Raw genomic sequence first — 15,375 nt, 5'->3', positions numbered from 1 at the left:
TGTAGGAGTCAAATTTTCATATTCTTTGCAATGACTAATTTAAAAAGGAGAAGAGTGGAAAGCAGATGAGTGATCAAACACTATTTATAAAAACCAGCTTCATGTTCTACAGCATCATCATTAGTTGCTGATAACAAATGATGCAACAATCTTATACAACAAAAACTATTATTTTTAATAGGCACAAAATATCAAATATAGGAATGTTTAAAAATACTTCAGGATTTTTTTTTTTTGCATTCTCCCTTTACCTTATGTAACTTTCTTTCTTTTCCTTTAGCCTCTGGTAATTGCCCTTCAGATAATACTTCAGAGGATGAATAAGGATGATATGTATGAGCGTAAATGAAGTGTAGTCTTGTACAGTCTCAGTTCAACCATTCCTGAGATGTGTGGTTAATTGAAACCCAACCACCAAAGAACACCAGTATCCACGACCTAGTATTCACATTCGTGTAAAAATAACTGACTTTACTAGGACCTGAACGCTGGAACTCTCGACTTCCGAATCAGCTGATTTGGGAAGATGTGTTCACCACTAGACCAACCTGGTGGGTTTTACCTTATGTAACTAGTCAAAAAGAATGGAACTATTCATCACTATATACTAGAGTTGTTCAAAGATTAAAAAGACATGATTATTTAGAAAAATTATTCTTTTGATGACAATGAATAACCCTAATTTTCAACATATCTCCCAGTTATATTTAAGCACTTGTTTCATTTTCTGTGAACGTTTTTTTTCCAGTATTTTACCTTGGTGTTTCAACCTTTCTTGAACTGCATTCTTGATTGTCTCACTGTTGCTGAACTTGGTGCTATATAAATACTCTGAGAAGACCAAACAAAAAATCATCTAATGGTGCAGGAGTAGTAATTTTCTTTAACTGCATTCTTGATTGTCTCACTGTTGCTGAACTTGGTGCTATATAAATACTCTGAGAAGACCAAACAAAAAATCATCTAATGGTGCAGGAGTAGTAATTGGGAAACACCTCCTACCCAACTTTTGAATAGTTACCATGTCTTTTGAGGTGTATAGAGGCAGGTGTTGTCATGCAGAAGATAATGCCTTTCAATTCTGAATTTCACTTTATAGTATGTCAAATATTATTCAGTGTTGATTGTTTGTTGTTCTTTCAAACAGCCTCAATAAACTTTGCCTTCATAAAACCAAAACACTGTTAGTATCACTGTACTGGCTTACAAATAGGCTGTGAATTTTTTTCTGACATATGAACTCTGATGTTTCAATTCCATATTTTGACATTTGGATTCCGGTTCAAAATGATGAATTCATTTGAAATTCTAATGAATGTTGTTTAAGTTCCATGTTAATGTGAATTTGAATGCTTGTGACTTTAAGTCAACTGTACAGAACACAACTTGAACACATTAGTATATTTTTACAAGAACAGAACACCACCAGAATAGAACGCTAGAACGTGGGAATAGGTAGCCATCCCACGTTCTTAAATTTTAAAATCCACAATAGTGATGCTGTTGAGAAATTTGATCATTGTATCAGGACTTAAGAACAGTACTTTGTTAGCAGCAGTCAATACCTGCTACTAACAAAAAAAAAAATGGTTGCAAAAGGTTGCGGTAGTTAAATAATAAGCAAAAATGTTTTAAAACCACTCATTTAATGACATTAGATATGATTTCAATGTTTTAAAAAAACAGATTATCAATCTGGATTCCTTTCTAACCACTAATGTAGTGCATGCCTTGAAAAAAATAAGCTTACATAGTGCTTCAAATTTTAGTCTCCTTCAAAGTAGTCCCCATATGACTCTATAAATTCAAGCCAGCAGTCCTTCCACAACTGAGAACATTTTTTATACTCTTCTTCTTTATAACTATCAGCTGTGCTGTTGCATTCGTCATTATATCCTTCTGACTGTCAAATCAGAAACCTTTCAGTAGCATCTTCACCTTGGGAAACAACTAGAAATTAAAGAAGCCACATCTGGTGAGAAAGGAGCTTGGCGAATCTCAGATTCCATGCTTGACTAAGAAATCTTGAATTAAATGTAATGAATAGGTCAGTGCATTATCATGATGCAACTATCATTTGCATGGTTCCCACAGGTTTGGTCTCTTGTGCAAAACTATATAGGAGACATTTCACAACTTCCAGATTACTATTTGGAGGTCAATAAAAAGTACTCTGTAGAAAGTTTGGCCTTCTGGGCATATTTGTAATGTGCAACTCTGTGGTAATTTGTCAACATCACTTTCACTTTATTCCTCCTTTTTCTTGCTTCTTATTCCTTGGGAATGATGATAATATTCATTTTGATGTCTGAGCTCTAATTTCTAGGATGTATCATCCTAAGTACAAGATCATCACATCCAAGATCTATCACTAGTTATCATGATTGTAAGGAAGGTAGAATTACCTTTCTTATATGTTCATTATGATATACTTCAACATATCCTGTATAATGTAAAAATGTTTCTCTTTCTGTTAAAGAAATAACAGTTTTGGATAAATTTTACTGCACCCTGTACATGCCGAAATTGTCCTTTGAAATCATATGTACAAAATCATCACTAATTTCAATGCCAATTGCAACTTCCCTCATAATGAGCAGATTTTCTCTAATATCAAACTGTAGAATTTAATGATAATTGGAGTTTGACTTAATACTCTAGTAGTATGCTGGTTGCTCTTAATTGAATTCTGGCCATTTTCAAAAGGGTTATACCCTTTTAAGGGTAATTTGTTTAACCCAGATAAATTGGTTCTTGAAAACTTTTTTAATGTTACAAATTGTCTTACTTTGGGTATCACCAAGCTTTTTGCAGAATTTGATACAGTAACTTTCTTCAGCATGCTCAATAATTATGCACAAAACAAATGTTCAACAAGCTGTTGTTACATTAGCACAGATAAAATGGCTCCTGGACAACTGAAATATTCTATGAGATCACAAAAAAAAACACATGCATATTTTATATTAGTGTTACATTCTACTAAACTATTCCATTCACATTCATATACTGTTGAGAGAAAAAATGGCCAGATACTTTTTGAACAGACCATTTTAATAGAGTTTTATAGTGAAACATTCCAGTATTTAAATACATGCAAATGTTTTGCAGTGAATACACCAAAATTATATTTTAAACAGTTGATCAGCAAGTTAGTAAAGAAGTTATGAAATAGGCAATGTAATGACATAATGCTGATGAGGTTAATCCACCCCACAAAGTGAAAATAACTAAAATAGAGATTTATTTTAACTTGACATATGAGCAATAACAAAAGCAAAGAAGGTATGATGTAAAAGTAATAATCTGGTTTAATTCATCATTTAGCGTAAATAACTGCTATTAGTACTTACATATTAATTATTAATATATAATTTATCCACAAAAAAACAGCATGTAAATCAATTTCCTTTTATATGAAATTATTTATACCGTACTTATAGAGAATTGTATTTAAACTTATTTTCATAAATTTTCATTAATATTTCATTCTTGCACATTTTAATGACATGCATTTTGTCCCCCTAAAACAACTGAAATTGATATCATCTTGGTTGAGAACAAAGTGTAAATAATCTTATTTAATCAAAATATATGATGAACAAACTATAACAGTTTATCATCCTCACAGATGTGGAAAATCTGGATTTATTTTTATATATATATGTTGTACGCTGAATTTTAAACCTATTTAGAAAGTACGAGCAGCAGCTTCTTTTCCTAAGGATAAAAATAATTATGAAATTTTGTCAACTGCTCTTTTGCCATTTTTTTCTATACCAACACCTACTGTCATACCAAATTTTAAAGCATTTTTTTTTAGAAATCAAAACATAGTTTTTCACCCTTATGGGATTGAGAAAAACTTGAAACTGTTTTTTTTTCCATTTAAGGTAGCTGAACTTAACCAGTCTTAAAAATTTAGGAACTTCAGTTTAACAAGAAGTACTGAAAAAACTCCTCAAAATACATTCATACAGGCATTATCTTGGATTTTGTAGATTATAATGTCTGTAAATGATTTTTTTATAATGGATATATGATTAATTGTTCTGCAGATATCTGAACTTTTTCAATATTATCAATATTACCTGGCTACTTTCTTCTAGGGTAACTGTTTTGATCATACTCTTCATCGTAATCTTCTTCGACACCATCATCATAATCATCAGGTGTAATTGGAGGTGGAGTAGTTGTAGTGCTGTGCTCAGAAAATTCCTGGAGAACAAATTGTGCAAACACATACATGCTGTTAAATAAGACACAATCTACCAGTTATGTTATTAAAATTAGTATATAAACTGTTATAAATTAGAAAAACACTAATTATCAATTTTCTTAATGTAAAAATTTATGTACAGACAACACCTTTCAAATGCTGTTCACTTAGGGTAATCTACACCAAACCAATCATTAAACAAATTTCACACAAAATATGTGCTGTCATATATTTTCAAGAGGACTCAAGAGTAAAGTATAATACAAATTAATTATAACCATAAACCTCTTAAAAAGCAGAAATAAAATCATTACCTATTTGCTAAAAAAAAACCGTTTCGCTAGTATTAGCATTAGAAAGGCAGGATGTACACAGTACTAAATCATTAAGACAACCAATCAGGGTGAATTGTATAGTATTAGTAATTATTATACAATCTGAACATTTAATTTTTTACTGAAATTTTTTTATGAAACAACATAAAAAATTACACTCATTTTTACTGTTAACTGCATAATTCACAGTCATTAAGTGCATTTAGTGATAAATAAAATTTAATTTGAACAATTCTTTCATTACTTAAAAACATAACTCTTCCTAAATGACAAAAGTTGTTTATAGTAATCATATCACTCCCTAACTCATCATTATTATATCTCTTTGGTACAACTTTGTGTCAAATTTAGAAAGCAAAGGAAGGGAAAAAAGCCGCAAAAAAACCTTACTTTTTTACTAAAATAAATTACATACTCCATAAAAATACAACAGTTTTGAGTGAGAATGTGACTGAATTAAATATTTATAAATAAAAATAATAGTTTTATAGGATTTTTTGTTTAATTAGAAATTAAATTTGATGTAGATACAAAATAACCCAGCCTTGGGTTTTCTTAGGACATAGCACACAATAACAAAATCTAACCTTAAACTCGTATTTAAAGTTAATACTGTAATTATAAACAAACAGTCAGGTAGGTATGTATATTCAGTATCAAAACCAATGAAACCGAAGTTAACCATTTCTATTAAAGCTGAGTCATAAACGTAAAACAACCTTTGCTGAAGATCAATTGCTGGATTTTAAAATCAGTTATGAACCTAATTGAAACTGTTTTGGAAGAGAAATGTTAAAAGAACTCCTCTAGAATATGACAGAAAACCAACAGTAAAAGATATCATCAATGTTGCAATAAAAGTAATAAAAAAAGAGGCGGTCAAAACTTGCCAAAATAGTCATCATTTATTTGGCACTGTCTGAAGTTATGTTTGTGGTAAGCAGAGTGCTAGGACAAATGTTTATTTGACTGTAATGAAAAAGAAACTGATAAAGTTGAGTAAATAAGTTTGTTTTTTATAATAAGCTACTACAAATTTCTGTGCTTGATTTTGCAATTTAAAGGATGAGAAAAATAATATTTTTGGAAAATCTCATTATCCAGTAGTGTAACCAAATTCATATTTAAAAAAAAAAAAATAAATAAAACAAAAAATATTAGTAAGTTTCACTTAAAACTATCTCAGATTTAGATTTATAACATCTAATGTTGGTGACTACTCATGCTAATTAAATATCAATATTAATACCTTGAGAAAGCTATTTGGTTTCTTTGGCAACAGTTACAAATCATATTTCAATTTTTAGATAACGATGAAAATTTTATTAGGAAGTTTTCTTTGCTCAGTAACTAGCTATGTAAATATTCAGTAAAAGATAATCCTAATTTAAATACTATATTTATTTTGATTTGACTGGTTTGATGCAGCTCTCTAAGATTCCCTATCTAGTGCCAGTCGTTTCATTTCGGTACACTCCCTACATCCTACATCCCTAACAATTTATTTTACATATTCCAAACGTTATCTGCCTGTACAATTTTTCCCATTTACCTGTCCCTCCAATATCAAAGCAACTATTCTAGGATGCCTTAATATGGGGCCTATAAGTCTGTCTCTTCTTTTAACTATTACTACTATGTGGAACAGCTCTGGGAAAACATTGATATGAACTGTCTTCTAAATCAAGGCCAATATGGTTTCATGAAAGCGGTTGGCACCAAGAATTGCATCTTAATGTTCTTGCTAAGGTGAAAAGTGCCGACTGTAAATATGTTTTGGCAATTTTTATTGACATAAAGGTAGCTTTTCCTTCCTTGTGTTGGAGTTCTATCCTCTATGAGTTGGAATGCCGCAGTGTTCTTGCAGCCCTGCAGGTAGTATTATGTGACTACTTGTCTGATCGCACGGCTCTGTTTAAGAATGCGCACCTAGTTGTGGAAAAATCCATCACCAGGGGAAGCCCACAGTGCTCCATTCTTAGTCCCTTGCTGTGGTACCTGGTATTCCAATGAATTTCTGGGATTGACATTCCCAGAAGGGGTCACGGCCCAGACTTCATCAATGACTGTCTCCTGTTAGTTCATAGTAATTCACAACCGCAGCTAGAAGACCGAGCACAGGCGGCTTTGTCAACCGCAGAGGGCTGGATGGACATGTAAAATTTAAAGATTTCTGTGCCCAAGATGAAGTTTATGCTTCTCCAGATTGCAGACTAATTATTATACAGTCGTAAATGCCAAATTAAATATAAAGGCTGTATAATCAGCCGAGTTAGAGTTCATAAGTACCTAGGTGTTCTGTTTGATGAAAAGTTACTATTTAGCAACCACATTAGGCAAGTAACAGCGGATATCATCTCAGTGATGCACAAACATAGGAGGATTGCTCAGAAAAACTATAGGTTGTAGGGCCGTCATATGTAGATGGTGTACCGAGGTGTCTTTGAAAGCATGACCTCTTACGTGGCATCCATTTGGGTGCATAGGATGGATATGAATAGAGCACTTCTTCAAAATTTAAGGAGTGCACAGCGCAGAGCCTTAATTGTATGCACTGGTGTTTTTAGAACAATCTCCTATGAGGCTACCACTGTAATGGGAAAGGCTCTCTCAATCGATTTAGTGGTGAAAGTTCGGTGGCCGTGTGGAGATTGTAAAGAAGCAGGGAGGCCGTGGTATCTGGGATGCAGTTTTGAGCCGAGCCAGTACCAGAACGGAATGATGATCACAATGCACCAAGATCTAAATTTCATTCAGTTGCCCATCTCCTGCCTGTGGAAGAGGCTGCAGAACCTCGTGATGGAAGTATGGCAGCTGGAGTGGAACACCATGACTAAGGGAAGATCCTTGTAAAAGTGTATACAGATTCTGGGGGGATGGTATGCCTCTCCTTCGTTTTTAAGGGCAGCAGAAGCCCGAGTGCTCTCCAATCATGTAAATTTAAATCAATATTTGTTTCAGTTCTGCCTGGCAGCTGATGAGCTGTGCATCTGCGGAGACGTCCAGTTGAATGAACACATGATGTTCGATTATCCAGCTCTTAAGTTCCAGGGTGGCCAGAACTCAGGCCACTCTGGAACTTAGAGGTCAAGGGGAAAATTGGCCACTCACAAGTGGCAAGTCAATGTGGTGAGAGCCGCATTGTCGAACCATGTGGGAGTTCCTTGATGCAGTTACTTTGTTCAACTGACATCAGTAGTTTATCTAAGGGAAAAGACTCCTAACACGCTGCTGTAGGAAGCTAACCGAGATGGCTGGCTACTAGCCAGATTAAGGCTCCAAATGATTTAATGGTGGACAGGTACTTGCTGGCATTCAACGGCCTAGGCGTGGCAGTGAATTGCTGTCTTTGAAAAGATAAATTTAATTATTGACAGTCATATATGTTTTAGTAGTTGACAGGGTGTGCCTACGCATTTTATGATATTTGACAAGTGGGCGATGGGACATGCAGGAAGAGGTGTGTGGCACCACACTAATTCCGCTCATGCTTTTAGGTTACCTCTGGGAGCTTGTTAGGACACTGGTCGCTAAACTGTTTTGAGGCTCAGTAGCCATTTGTGGCACAAACATTTGGTCTTATGCTTTAGGGCGACCAAATGCGGTGGTGGCAGGAGAAATGCCAAGCAAACCAAATCTTCTTTTAACTATATGTTTTGCAAATGCTTCTTCCTTTATCAATTTGCCACAATACCTCCTCTTCATTTGTCACTTAATCCACCCATCTGATTTTTAACATTTTCCTATAGTACCACATTTCAAACGCTTCTAAACTTTTCTTCTCAGGTACTCCGATCATCCTTCCATATATATAAAGCTATGCTTCAAATATATACTTTCAAAAATGTTTTCCTGATGTTTTAATTAATTACTGAGGTAAAAATAAATTATTAAACAAGTTTATTCAATGAAAGAATAATCTTTTTACAGATCTATCTTTACTAAATAAAAAGCAAAACAAAATGATAAGTTTAAAGGTCAACGGCATTATAGATGGCAATATAATTATAAGAAAGGTCTTATTGTCTTGTACTGTGTTTGTCTTTTTCCATGGTGACATCAAGATGCTGACAAAATTTTACCTTGGCATTTCTGTGTAGATATTCACTTTTTTCTTTTATTTTAATGTTTTGTTCTAACTTCCACAACTGAATTTTAGACATCACTTTTCAGTGAATTTTTAGAATCTCTATTTATTTATTTATTTACTTACTATTTATGCATTTTACACTTCACATTTTGATTTAAATACGAATGTTTTTGTGTAATCAATGTCTGAGTCTAACCAAATATCTTGTTCTATAAATAATAATTGAATAGTATCGAATATAGAAATTAAGAAGTCTTTATTTTAGGGGTTGGGTATCTTAAATGGCCAAGAGGTCCAGGGGTATGCCCCCCCCCATCACCCAGAAACAGTATTATCTTGATTACGTGCCATAACCAAATGATTGGATTTAAAAAATTATTCTTTAAACAACAAGGTATCTATATATTTGAAACCCTTTAAGCTAATTATTTGGGGGAAAAATATGGTCATTTTATGATTAATAATTCTTTCAATTTTAATTTAATTGTTATGTGCAGTTTTGGAAAACATACATTTGTTTCAAGTTAAGAAAATATACCCTTAAATATTTTTAGAAAGTAATTGAAACATTTAAGTACTTTAAATCTTAAAATTCTTACATACCTAATCTTGAAACCATTACTATAAAAAACTAACAAGGGGAAAACTGAAATACTGCAATACTCAAATTGTAATTATCCTCCCTCCAGTGATAAATAATAAAATTAATGTTTTTGAAGAGTTTGGATCACTTTCCCACCTTTCAATCATAAAAAAATTTAAATATTACAATGTTAAAACACTTTTTTCAAAAATTTACGCAAAGTGATACTTGGGGGTACATCAAAGAAGTAGTATAAATAATAAATAATTTGATTTTTGACCACAGACACACGCACAGATATATATATATATAATAAATTATATTATATGGGGTACAACTTATAATTATTTTCGTCTTACGGGTACGTGAACAAAAGATTTGGAGATCGTTGATCTAAAACCTCAATGATGATGTAGGCTACCAAATCCTATTTTCCCTCAGACTGTTCAAATAACAACATTTTTACAGTTCTTATTCTCCAAATTCTGCTTTTACAAAAAACTCAAATCTCCTTTGCTCCCCAGGTATCTTTCAATTAAAAAAAAAAAAAAAAAAACAGGGAGAGAAATAGATATTTTTTTATTAATTAGAGAAGTCTTCTGTTTCCAGAGACCAGTAAAAACCATGTTGAAGTGGTTCAAGCCCTTAGACCCTCAAGCAATTATTATCAATCAATAACTGAAATGTTATCTAAACTGATTTATTTTTTTTAAATCTTTCTGCTGAGCAAATAAAAAATTTAGTGTTTCAAATAAGTTACCCTTGATTTGACTAACAAAAATCAAACATTGCATTGTAACCATTTACTACTTCAAAAATTCATTAAAATAATAATAATAAAGTTTAATGGAACTTGCAGCGGGTTTTAATAAAATATGATAAAAATACATGTTACCTTTTATTTAAGATAATTATAGGAGTCCTTCACCTTTTGAAAACTTTTTTTAAATTTAATAACTGCATTTAAATAAAATAATTAAAAGAACAAAATCAATGCACATGAAATTTACATATGTCCGTCATTAAAAATTTTTTTTTTAATTTTCATGCAGACTCATCCACCCCTTTTTAGTGAAAGAATCTTTTTGTAATTTATTTGTTCAGGATTTATTTTAGAAAAAAAATTAATTGAAGAACTAAAAGATACAGTTTTAATAAAAACGAAACATAAGTTTAAAACAGCTTTCCATAATCTATGTTTTAACATAAGGTTTAACAAAGGTGCATAATAAGGTTAATTTTTTATTTTTTATTTACATGGTCTTACACAATTCTTTTGGTATTACTAATATAATTACATAGAGGTAAAATACCATTTAGGTCTAATGGTGTGCTACCACTAGTAATTTTCAAAAATACTTAATAGAAGAACAATGAAATTTTAAAATGGTAATAGTAACATGGCTGTATAACAGTTAATTTAATCACTGAACCTGCCTTTCTATGTTAATTTTAAAAATATTAGTGATGTAGTTAGAATGAACGCTAATAAGATTAATAACTATATTAAATTTTGTGCTATTAAGCAGGTGCAAATATTATTCAATACACCAGGATACTTAAGGAGGTGATTAATCCAGAAATTTTCCTTTTAAACCAATCAATGAGCCATCCACTGAATAAAAGGAATATCCTTCTCATTTAACAAAGATGTTTTAGATTAAGACTTATCTAACTCTCTGAAGGTCTTATAAGCCAGGAAGGGCCTACCTGCCTGGCTTAGTTGGTACAGTGGTTAGTACTGTGGCTTCTTGGTCAGCAATGTCTTGGGTTCAATTCATGCCAGGAAATTCTGACAATTTTCACTATCATTTCATTCTCACTGAAATACATGTGAGAGCATGTACATAATGCAATAACATAAAAATGAATTCTTTAGCATATGAATGTTATATGTTAATTAGCATTTGATAGTTCATAGTTCCTACTTTACACAATTGCCAAACAGCAACAAATATTATAAAAAATCATCTATTTATAAATATATCATAAGTTCTAAAATGCAGTAGTCCCAGTTATACCACAGGTAAATTATGTTTTCCTATCATTTTCATAAAAGCTTCTACAATTAGTAAATTTTAAATCGTTCTGAAATTTGATGGAATTAAATGAGAAAAGCATTTCATCACTTGAAAAATGATGCCCCTTAGCCTGCCATTGCTGGCTAGAGAGCGTTGTGCTCACCCTACACACTTTTTTTCTTATATACATAGTTTTTTCTTATATTTCTTAGAAATATGACTGACAATGTACCGTTTGTACTGGACTTTTAGAGATATTAGTCATCATTATTTCTTATCTTATTGTATTTTTTGTTGTATTCAGAATCTGTTTGTTCAGTGTCATATTGGTGAGCTCAACGCCCAGCAACTAGTAATTGTGTAATGGAAAAATTCAGTTTTTTCAAGTATATAATTATGCATTATAATATTTCTTACATTTTTATGCAAGTTTATTAATAGATGTTATATACTGTTTTACAAACATAGTGTTTTTAGTGAATCATATCTTACTTTTATGTTATTTTATTAGTGTAGATAATATTTTTGTTTTGTGTTAGTATTCTATTTATAAAATTTATCTGTTTGTGCAAAAGTAAATCATTGTAAATTATTTCTTTCTTTTCATTATTTGCAATTTTATTGTTACTATGACACCCTCAAGCGCAGAAATAATTGCTATGTGGTTAGATGAAACTGATCAAGAGTTTAATTTGAACGATGACGGTGAAAGCAAAATTGATCATCTGGAAAAAAGCAATCACAATACAGATTCAGAAGTATCAGCAAGTTCTGATCATGAAGACACAGTCACTCAAGTTAAATATGTGCTAGGTACAGACAGAACTACTACATGAAACTTGAAATGTCCACCAAAAAATGTGCAAATTCGATCACATAATCTGTGTACGCAATTACCTGGAATAAAAAGGATAGAAAATGACACAAAAACACTTGATGCATGGCAACTCTTTTTTTCAGATGATATTTTACATTAAATAGTAACCAATGCAAATAATTATCTTGCAAAAATGCAGCTCCATTACAGGCATGAATGATCGATTTTAGACACTAATATAAATTAAATAAGAGGTTTACTGGGACTTTTATATTTAGCAGGGGTGATGAAATCTTCCCATGTGAATCTTCAAGATCTTTGGGTAGATGATAGAACCGCTCCAGAGTATTTCAGAACCGTTATGTCAAGAAACAGACTTTACATCTTATTTTAGGGTCTACATTTTGACAACATTACCGATAGGGATGAAAGAAAAAACACACAAATTAGCACCTATCCATCATATATTGGTGAATTTGTAACACGTTCCGAATATTATAATCCGGGAGAATATTGAACAATTGATGAAATGCTTATGGGGTTCTGAGGAAAATGTAGTTTTCGGCAGTACATTCCCTCAAGGCCAAATAAGTATGGCATCAAAATCTTTTCATTAGTTGATTATAGAACATTTTATACACTGAATGCAGAAATATACCCTGGGACACAGTCGGAGGGTCAGTACAGAAAAGACAATAGCACAAGCGGTGTGGTAAAGCATCTTATTGAACCTATTGTAAATACTGGATCCAATGTAACTACAGATAATCGGTTTACATCTGTAAGTTTATCAAGAAATCTAAAAAAATGTTAAAACTACAATTGTAGACATCCTGAGAAAAAATAAATGTGAAATTCCTTTATTACTACTGTAAACAAAACACAGACCTTTGAAAAGTAGCTGTTTTTGTATGGAGAAATTGTACTCTGGTGTCGTATGTGCCAAAAAAAACAAAATGTGCTTTTCCTATCCACCATGCATTATGATGATGCTACAGACCACCAAAGTAAAGATTTAAAGCCAGTGGTGATCATGTTTCACAATCATACAGAGATGTACATGTCGTGGGTGAAATTGTTAGTACATATTCTGTTTCATGCATAAGCTGCAGATGGCCACTTACTGTGTTTTTTCTCTTCTAAATGTTGCAACAATAAATAGTCAAATAATTTTTAGAAGTAATGTACAGAAACTAATTTCAACATGAGAATTCATAAAAATTCTATCCAAAGAACAATACCTTTTCTAATAACACGAATTTCATTAAAAAATCTGGATTCAGTTCTAAAAATGCAAGTAAGGTGACAAGCTAATTTGCCGAAAGAGGAAGAACTACCTATGGCAATGACCGAACAAAAGATTGGGAGAAATGCTCTTACTACCCACGTAAAAAAAAAACAGAAAAACAAAAGTTAGATGTGTAAAATATCATCTATTTGTAGGGAGTATACAGTTATAATCTGCACAAAATGCAATAAAAAGAAGAAACCAGACACCATAAGCAATGACTAGTTAAAATATTACTCTATTTATAATAATTGAACTATTTTAGCTACATAGGATACAATTTTTATTTTTATTTATAAAGTTGATATTTTTTTAGTTCTTGGAAACATTTTTGTTATTGGTCGTGTAAAAACAATTTTCTTATAATTGACGTGTCTCAATTTACATGTGTTATGCTAATACAGTGATAAGTGTATCTAAAATCTCCAGAAGCAACCCAAACAAAATACATCAGTTACATAAGTAAATAATATATATAAAAAAATTAATTTTATAATTTTATAAAAGTAAGTAGCAATAACAAACAATACAAAAATACTTACTCGTGTAAAATTGACAATAACACAACTGTGAAAGAAAAAAGTCAAACAGTAAGCATAGCGCTCACCAGCCAGTAACAGCATAATGTATGGCCTAGCCAGCAATGTCGGATTAAGAACACACTCATAAGGTGAATTAAGTTGAAAAAAAAATCAATTGGTTACCAATACAATCAAAATACTAAATGTGTTCTATTTTATATATACTCATAAATTGTGTTTATATTTGTTTTGCATGTAAATTATTGAAAATTACAATCCAAAAAAGGCACTCAATTAATAAAATCAAATATTTCTTCCTAAAGTTTCAAATATGCATATCCAAAATGATAAAAAAATAAGCTAAATAGTAATACTCTGAAAATAATAAGTTTAACAACTTAGAAAAAAGTCAGCTGATAAAGAGGATTTAAAAGGTATTCAGTGTATTAGAAGAACCATAACTAATACCACACAAAAAATGTTCCACATTTCAAAAAGCCAAAATAATAAATTTCAGTTAGTAAAATTAATATAAACATGAACACTTTGACTAACAATGGAAACAACTGAAAGATACATTTACTATCATTCATAACCATAAATAAACAGAAAATAAAACACATATCAACCTTTGGTGGTCGCCAACCACAACCAGGTAAAGGTAACCCATCAGCTCCTATAGGACAAGGAGCATCCAAACCAGGCACTCCTTGGTCTCCCTTGTCTCCTTTATCACCTTTCCTCCCTCGTTTACCAATTGGACCCTTATAACACAAACAATTAATTTTATTAAAAGTCATTTTCTGAACTATCTTTATCATTTTAAAAGAAAATACAAAAATGCATAACCAAATATAACATTAATATATTACTACTTACCGGTTCACCTTTAGTTCCTTTTTCACCCTTAGGACCCTGAAAAAATAACAGAACATTAATCTAAACAAGCATCCTTTCTTTCATATAATTTAAAAAATCTTCAAGTTTTAACATTTAAAACTTAACTTATATTTTATTTAAAATATTTATCAAAAATATTTTAAATAATATAAGTAATTTTTTTAAATTAAATAGTAGTTACCTATTTGTACAGTAAAATGAGCAACATTTAGCTGAAAAAAGATCACTCACAGTGAAGATGTGCAAAATTAAAATTGAAATTATGATAAAGAAAGTAAACTACATGCAATAAGATTTAACACAATTTATTGGTAAACTTTTAATTCATTATATTGAATTCAACCATAACAATGGATCTGCTCTAACAATCAGCATTCATACTAACTTTGGAAATCAACATAAAGTGATAATCCATCTCATACGTATGAAACGAATTATGCCAATACAAATATAAACAATTTTATTTTTTTTGTACTTCCATAACAATAACAGTGCTATTTTTAATTACTGTTAAAAAAATTTAACTTTGACGGTAAATTTAACAAAAAGGTAAAAAAAGGTTATTATTTCACAATAATCTTTGCACATACAATTTTCTTAC

General features: G+C 31.3%; 1 protein-coding gene across 17 annotated transcripts in view; it reads right to left on the bottom strand.

The window, feature by feature from the left end:
* LOC142332279 (uncharacterized) overlaps window positions 1–15,375 on the bottom strand; it is a 663,646-nt gene that overhangs the window by 14,656 nt on the left and 633,615 nt on the right. For 16 of the 17 annotated variants that reach the window (XM_075378625.1, XM_075378616.1, XM_075378634.1 and 13 more), the window contains 3 exons: window positions 14,754–14,789; window positions 14,504–14,638; window positions 4,092–4,218 (listed from right to left, as the gene is read on the bottom strand). In XM_075378625.1, the coding sequence (XP_075234740.1) occupies window positions 4,096–4,218; window positions 14,504–14,638; window positions 14,754–14,789 (294 nt within the window). In that variant the 3' untranslated portion in view covers window positions 4,092–4,095. The remainder of the gene's footprint in view (window positions 1–4,091; window positions 4,219–14,503; window positions 14,639–14,753; window positions 14,790–15,375) is intronic. The other variant, XM_075378717.1, reaches the window with a different exon arrangement.

This window comes from Lycorma delicatula, chromosome 1, assembly GCF_047948215.1.
Source record: "Lycorma delicatula isolate Av1 chromosome 1, ASM4794821v1, whole genome shotgun sequence".
NCBI classification, from domain to species: Eukaryota; Metazoa; Arthropoda; class Insecta; order Hemiptera; family Fulgoridae; genus Lycorma; species Lycorma delicatula.
The sequence above is the reverse complement of the archived record's forward strand: the minus strand, read 5'-3'. Positions and strand labels throughout refer to the sequence as shown.